At 38.9% G+C, this 8,491-nt stretch overlaps 1 protein-coding gene across 1 annotated transcript; it reads right to left on the bottom strand.

The window, feature by feature from the left end:
- Nucleotides 1-5,721: 5,721 nt before the first annotated feature.
- On the bottom strand, nt 5,722-7,750 carry LOC101005897 (olfactory receptor 2AJ1). Its single transcript, XM_009195498.4, is given in 3 exon segments — nt 5,722-6,247; nt 6,250-6,453; nt 6,456-7,750. Coding segments are annotated over 3 exon segments (921 nt in total). The 5' UTR covers nt 6,760-7,750; the 3' UTR covers nt 5,722-5,834.
- Nucleotides 7,751-8,491: the final 741 nt, after the last annotated feature.

Raw genomic sequence — 8,491 nt, 5'->3', positions numbered from 1 at the left:
TATATGTATATTTAAGAATCAGAATCTAAGAGAAACCTGCCTATTTAAGTAGTTTAAGAAGTCTATTACGCATTTTGAGACTGATATTATATATAAATATATGAGTTATATAGACGTGAAAATATTTCCCTTTTGTGTAACAATCTTTACCATGTGTAGACAATTTTTGAAGTTGTGTGATAGATTCTGATTCTTTTAGATTCTATAAATAAATCATATCACATTCTTAAGTTATATTAATACTTATTAAAATTTATAACATTATTATACCTATAGTTTTTATGTCAAATTCAACCCAAATCTTTGAAAACAATTATTGTTGTTGTCTTAAATTTTCCAATTGTGGAAGGCAAAGTAATCAATTTCACCCATTAAAGCTTGCTATGATACTTTTATATTTTGTTAAACACTTTAATATACAATAGTATTTAACTTGATAAAATTAACTTAAACATTTACCTCATTAAAATGTGTTTTTCTAGGTTTTCCTATTAATACAATCATTTAAAAATATTCCTAATAGAAACATTTATTTTTGCCTTTGCAATAACTTTTAGGATAAATCACTAGAAAGGTTTGTATAATATAAAACTGTATGTATACATGAAATAAAACATAATTTTCAGGATATTCTTAAATACTGTATTCATGCTTCTAACAAAGAATGAGAAAATTAATTTGACTACATTCAATGTAGGTATGTGTATGTATATATGTGTATGTGCATGTATTTTTCACTTGAGAAAACCAAAGTGTCAAAACAAAACATTCAATGAATAATGGTAATTTCAAGTGGCGTTGTGGATTTTTTTAAAGAAATTTATTAAAAGGCTTGAAATATAATTTTAGGAAGTTTATAAAAATACAGACATTATATTAGTACATGTTTTTAATATAATGGGTTAATTGTATTTTAAATGTAATTCTTATATATTCTTACAATTTTAGTGGGAAGGAGGTGGAAGCTTTGGATTATCTTTTTCTTCCTATAGTGTGTTGGGTGATTGAAACTGGCATCCACAAAAGGAACAATACATTTTTAGACATCCGTTGAAAAAACAAGCATATGTAATAACTTTATTATTGTTGGGGTTTTGAAAATAGCCACATCTTTCAACACTTGGAAAGGCGGAAGGTTTGGTTTTCTTTCCAGAGACACTAATAACATTCTATAGACATTGAATGTGGAAACAGAGAGAACACACAAGTGAAAGGAATTTTCCTATTCGTTTTTTTAAGTAGAAAGTTACTCTCGAGGACATTTTTCATTGACACCAGAACATTGTCAGTGCTAACGCTGTAGATGATAGGATTGAGTGTAGGTGCAAGGCAGGCATAGGATACTTCTAGAAACATAACCTGGCCTGAAATGTGGTATGATTTAAGTCTCATATACATATGTGAAAATGAATTGAGTCCCAGTACGTTACAACTGCAATCATGTGGATGGAGCAAGTGGAAAATGACCTTTTCCACGCCTCTCATAATGTCATCTGGAGGACAGCTCATGGAATTTGGACAGAAGCAACACAAATCATGGAGAAAGAATGATCAAAAATATGATGTTGCTTACATTAACTCCTCATTCATCCTGTAATGTGTCTACATAAGAGAATCTGATGTAGATATAAGAATATATATTTTTTTCCTAAAATAAGTTTCAACTTGTTAACTTACTAAGTCAGGTAGCAACTTATTAAGTAGAATGGATTTACTTAGGCACTATAGGGACTAATGGCTAATGGCCTCTTAAACTCTCTAAGTGAATACAAAGTTTTACCTTATTTTGTCTAATTAATGTCTTGCTTACTTTACTTATAGCATAAGAACTCCTCAACAGAAGTTGTGTTTCTTCTCAAATGAATTTCCACAGAAGTTTAAAGGACACATCCAGCTACCAGTGACCTACAACGGGATGTTCAGGAGACTACCCGTATCTCCACTGATACCCAGGTATCAGAACACTCACCACTACAAATGCATGTCTTTAGATTGTGATATACTATACCTTTTAGTGTACTAATTATTTCTATGTGCAGTACTTTAGATTTGTGGTTGACGCTTAAAATACCTAACTTCCCACTTCCAATTTCATCCAAGTGTGCTTTACAATCCCATGCTGATTGAACCATGCTCTTTACACTGTTTATTAAGAAATATCTATATGTGTGTGTGTGCGTGTGTGCGTGTATGTGGGCATGTTTATTTATAAAAAGTCTTCCACTACCCTCAATGTAGGACTTTCTATGTTGCTATATCCCCAATACGAAAAAATATGTTTTTTAGCCCTATCACAGAGTATTTTTGAATTTTAATCTGTCAATTCAAAAATCTCTGAATTCTGACTTCTAAATTCCTATATCGTCCTCAGATCTTTTCTGTAGAATGACTTTCTCTTGCTTGCAATAATATCTTGGTAGTGCGATTTTTACTGTCTCTGATTTCATGCTGTTCCTGGGTCCACATTAGGTATTACTATGAGTTGCAAAAGCAGGCTTTAAAAAATATACAGCACACGATGCATCTAATATTAACATTAGCACTTCCAGTCAATTTTGAACTTCTCTTAGCAATACATTTTTATATATCATTATGCTAGTAATTTTTCCTTAGCACACCAGGGATAGGAGACTGTTACAGGTCTGGAATCAAGCAAAAAAAAATCTCAATTGCCAGGGAAAAAATGTTATTAATATATAATAATTGCTTATTTTATGTCTAAATCATCATTAAATAGTTTTATTATTAGAAGGTAATTTCATAGTTTATTTAATGTCCTTAACATATACTGCCGCAATGTTCTTTTTAAAATGTTTGTACCATATTTCAGGTACGCCGACAATGCGTTATGATGCTCAATTCCCTAAAACATTGTTAACATTTACTACTATTGTTTTAAAATTTCCAATTGTGAAAGGCAAAATAATGATTTTTCATTAGTTTCATATATATCTTATTTTATGTTAAATATTTAATAATATTTCTCTAGTATAAAACATTTAGTTAACATCCTACAATAAAGTTAACCTGAACATTTACTTCATTAAAATGTGTTTTTCTAGTTTTTACTCCGAATAACATTATTTAGGGGAGAGGCGCTCAGAGCGGGGAGCGGGGCTGAGCAGCAGCCGAGCCTGGGAGAGAAGGCCTCGGAGCCAGCCCCACCCCTGAACTGCTCATGGGAGAGGAGGAGGTCCCTGACCAAGCCCCATCCCTGAGCTGCAGATCGGAGAAGAGTACCCCGAACCAGCCCCATCCGTGAACTGCTGGTGGGAGAGGAGGCCCCTGAGCCAGGCCCATCCCCAAGCTGCTGGTGGGAAAGGAGGAGGGCCCTGAGCCAGCCCCACAGCTGAACTGCTGATGTAAGAGGAGGCCCCTGAGCCAGCCCCATCCCTGAGCTGCTGGTGGGAGAGGAGGAGGCCCGACAGTCGGGAGCAAGAAGGGAGACCATCCCCGTCCCCAAGGGGCCCTCTCGCCTGATACCTCGGTCCGGAAGGCGTGCCCAGCTGCCCTTCCTCAGGAGACACCAGTGTGTAGAGCAGAGCCCTTCCTCTCAAGAGGGTCTTCACGCTCTCATCGTGGTCCGCGGTCACGGGAGAGAGGCCATCCTGGACCCACAAGCACGCCCACCACTGCCAAAGACGCCGCGGCGGGTCTTAGAGCAGCGCGTCGTCCAGCAGCCCCGAGAGTGAGCCCAGGGCGCAGGTGCGGAAGAGGATAAAGAGGCTCCACCTGGTGGCCGCAGCGGGTCCTGCAGCAACGCGTCCTCCAGGAGCCCCCGCGAGGGAGGGGCGCAGGTGCGGAAGATGATAAAGAGGCGCCACCTGGTGGCCGGGTCGGTGATTGGCTCCAAGAGCAATAAAGACAGCGGGAACCTGGGCCAAGGCGCCCGTGGCAAGGGCGTGAGTGCTTGGACCCTGCCAGATGGACGTCTCCGGTTGCCTGAGGGTCATCTGCAATGTGGGCAACTACCGGGAGACGGCACCGCCAAAAATCAACGCTCTCGAAAAAAGTAAACGAGACGGACTAGGAGAACCAGCTCCTGTGTGTCTTGGGGTGTGACTGGTTCACCCTCCACAGTCCGTGTACAGCACTTTAAGCTCCTGGGCAGGAACACCCTTGAGTTCCCGAAGGAGAAGAACTTCCAGCCATTCCCCTCCCACATGTCTGGCACGTGGCCCACCAGCTCTGCACACCCTTAGATTTCTGCATGAGAACCGGCTGACCCACACACCCGTAAACCAAGAACATCCTGCGTGTGGATTCTGAATTACACACCTTCCACAGAGAGCACAGGAGCAATGAGAAGTCAGCGAGGACCACCAGCGTCCGAGTGGCTGACATCCGCAACGCCACCGCTGACCGTGAGCATCACACCGCCATGGTGACCACCGTCACTGTCGCCTGCCTGAACTGATCCTTGATCTGGGCTGGACACGCGCCTGCCATGTCCGGGCCATGGGCTGCATTCTCTTTAAGTACTACCAGGTTTCACACTCTTCCAGACCTATGAAAACCAAGAGCACCTGGTGATGATGAAGACCCTAGGGCCCAGCCCATTACGCGTGATCTCCTGTACCAAGAAGCAGAAATATTTCTACAAAGAGGGCCTAGTTTGGGATGAGAACAGCTCCGACGGCCCATATGCGAAGAACTGCAAATGTCTGAAGAGTGACATGCTCCAGGACTCTCTGAAGTACGTGCAGCTGTTTGACCTGATGAGGAGGGTGGTAAAATTGGACCCTGCCCAGCACATCAAACTGGCTGAGACTCTTCTGCAGCCCTTCTTTGCTGGCCTGGCCCCTCAGTCGTGGTCCTTCCAAACCACAACCCAAGCAGATGATAGGCACAGGACACCGCATAAGGAGAGTGGAACTGGGCTGCCCAGTCCCCTTTCTCCAGCCCCTACCACTAGGTCCCGGGACCAGAACCACCCAGTGAGCAGCGCAATGTGAAGGAAGGCGGGAGCCTGCAGGGGAGCCGAGGTGGTGCCCAGCTGCCGGAAGGCAGATTTGACACAAGCTGTTCATATGTTTTAAACTGATGAAGTATGTCTTACTGTTTGTAAAAAGAAGAAATAAATAATTAACTGAATTCTCAATAGAAATATTTATTATCTTCTTTGAAATAAATTTTAGGACAAATTGCTAGAAGAGTTTCTAGAATACAATCCTATATGTAAAAATGAAATAAGAAAATTTTTGTGATACTCTAATGTATAGTTCCTTCTAGCATAGGATGAATAATTCAATTTTAACACAACTTATATCTGTATATTTGTGTGTACATATATATGTGTGTGTGCGTCCATATACATATTATATATAATATATATAATATAAATATATATATATAATTTTACTAAACAAAGGTGTTGACAAACCAGGCAAATAGTAATGGAGATTTCATGTGGAATTTGTGAATTTTTGATAAATGATTGTTAGCAAAATAATTTTACAAAGTTTTATAAAAATAAACATTATATGGATTTGTCTTTTCTTATACAATAAATGTGTGATTTTATTTTTAAGGATATTCTTACAAAGTCTTACAATTTTAGTGTTAGGGAATAGGACTACTCCTTGGGTAACTTTTACTTCCTGTAACTGTTGCATGACTATAAATGGTACCGCAGAAGGAACAATACATTTCTAGTGGTAAATGTTTACAACACAAACACAGGTAATTATTTATTATTAACAAAGTTTCTGAAATATTCACTTCTATCCACGTGTGGCAAGATAGAAGCTTTGATTTCTTTCTAGAAAACCTATTACGAGTACTCTTCAGGTACTTAATGTAGAAATAGAATGCACGTTCAGGAATTTTCCTATTCATTTTTTATGCAGAAACTTCGTTTTGAGCATATTTTTCATCGCCGCCAGAACATCTTTATTCCTAAAGCTGTAGATTAACGGGTTGAGTGTGGGTGTGAGGATCGTATAGAATATTGCCAGGAACTTATCCTGGCCTGGAGTGTGGTATGATTTAGGTCTCATATATGTAAAAATAAATGGCCCATAGTACATCATGACCACAATCATGTGGAAGGAACAAGTGGAAAATGACTTTTTTCTTGCCTCTGATGATTTCATCTGGAGGACAGTAAGAATAATTTGGCCATAAGAAGCAGAGATCAAGAAGGCAGGGATCACCAGGAATAACACAGCACTTACATAAACCCCTCGTTCATAGTTTGTTGTGTCTGCACAGGACAACTTCAACATGGCAGGGACTTCACAGAAAAGTGATCGATTGCCCTAGAGCCACAGAAGGGAAACTGCAGTGCGTAAGCTGTGTGGACTGTGGAGTTGAAAACCCCAATGAGCCAGGAGCCTCCAGCCATGAGAGTGCTGGCATACTCCTTCATTAGAGTCGGATAGCGCAGTGGGTGACAGATAGCCACATAGCGATCATAGGACATTGCAGCCAGGAGAAGGCACTCACCACCAGAAACACCTGGAACCCACAATCTGCAAGTGAAATAGTTCTGCTGCCTGACAGGAAGTCAGTGACCATTTTGGGAACGATGTTGGAAACATGCAAGATATCCATAAAGGAGAGATGGCTGAGCAGAAAATACATTGGAGTATGGAGTCGTGAGTCACTGCGAATGAGGAGGATCATGAGTGTATTTTCTGTTACACTCATAATGAAAATGACAAATATAAAGGAGAAGAAAACCAGACTTGTTGGGGAAGAAGAGAACACTCCCAAAAGTATGAAATCGCTGCTGAAAGTGTCATTCTGATGGCCCATCGTGAATTTGCTTTGTTTTTTAACCTAAAAAGAAATAATAAATAAATAATAGAGAAAGAAAAAAAGTGTAAATCTTAATCTCAGAATAATATGCCTGCATAATAAAATGAGAGTGAGTGATGCATGTTTTGTAATCATCGAGGAACTCTTAGGAAGCTTTTGGAGTGGGCATGTTTTACAAGTTGGGCGTTTTTATTTGTTCAAACCAACTGATGATATTTAGTATACTGAGTGGGCTCTTGGCTCCATGTTGAGTCTCATAATCTTAATTAATTACATATAATTTACTTGAGTCTACCCTTTTCTCAAATGTCACCTTCTCAAGGAAGCCTACACTTGCACACCCTTTAAAAATCTGTAAGGCTCCCAGTGGAACCCTAATTCCCTGGTCCTCTTTACTCTGCTCCATTTTCACATGTTTGCATATCACTTTTCACCTTCTCGTACATTAAATAGTAAGCACACTGGTTATATTTACTGTTTATTTTCATTCTCTGCCAGAATTTTCCCTTCACAACGAGAGATCCTTGTTCTGTTCACTGGTATAGCCAACTGCCTGGAACAGAACCTAGTGCATAGCAGTTGCTCAACAATGTTTGTTGAATATTTGAATGAAACAAATGAACCACGGAACTTAATATTCTCTAATGCATTTATTATTTAGATTAAACTTATAGAAAATAAAATGTATAATTCTAATACTTCCCAAAGTAATAAGTAATGAAATATTGTCACAAAACCCAATATGTTTGTAATTTGAAACACGATATTTTAAAAGTAAAAAATAGAAGTATCATTTAGTCAACATCAACCACGTGTCTTTAAGGATATATTTTTACATTTACCTGTTATGTTAACTTGTAGAAATTGAAGTATAATATATTAATCCTCTATGTGGGGAATAGTAGGTGTTGATATTATTTATTTATATTTTGATAGTCATTATTTAAATGGTTACAGTTATTTGTGCACCTCCTGTATGTGTAAAATTTCCCTCAATGTAAATAAATACATACAAATACGCACGTACATATTAATTTGTAAATTATAAAATTTGTAAATACATTAGTCCAGGTTTCTGTCTTTCAATAAATTTTATAATCATGAAAACAAACAACAAACATTGAAAAATTATTTTCCACCTTATTAACAACTACTTAATTTGAATAAAATGAGCTTAGATTTTCCCTTTTGTAAAATAAATGCAAAAGTATGTCGCTGACAATATATAAATGATTTTTTATTTTAATTTTTGTGAATATTCAGATTCTTCATAAATAACAGATCCCTTAATCCTATTTTAATTCCCTGGAATTACAACAATGGTGTGCTATGACTTTCAGAGTTAGAAAAGATAAGCACCTCAATGAGGTTTACAGATGTTTGTGTAATTAGTCCTGCCTGTTTTTTTGTTTTGTTTTGTTTTTGAGACAGAGTCTTGCCCTATTGCCTAGACTGGAGTGAGTGGCCTGACCTCGGCTCACCGCAACCTCAGTCTCTGGGGTTCAAGCAATTCTCGAGCCTCAACCTCCGAGTAGCTAGGACTACAGGTGCCACTACCATGCCCAGCTAAGTTTTGTATTTTACTAGAGATGGGGTTTCACCTTGTTGGTCAGGCTGGTCTCAAACTGCTGACTTCAAGTGATCTGCCCGACTCAGCCTCCCAAAGTGCTGGGATTACAGGCATGAGCCACCATACCCAGCCAGTCCTGCCTGTTTTTACTGTTTTGAC

Source organism: Papio anubis, chromosome 1, assembly GCF_008728515.1.
Source record: "Papio anubis isolate 15944 chromosome 1, Panubis1.0, whole genome shotgun sequence".
NCBI classification, from domain to species: Eukaryota; Metazoa; Chordata; class Mammalia; order Primates; family Cercopithecidae; genus Papio; species Papio anubis.
Note: the sequence above shows the minus strand (reverse complement) of the source record. Positions and strands in the feature narration are given on the sequence as shown.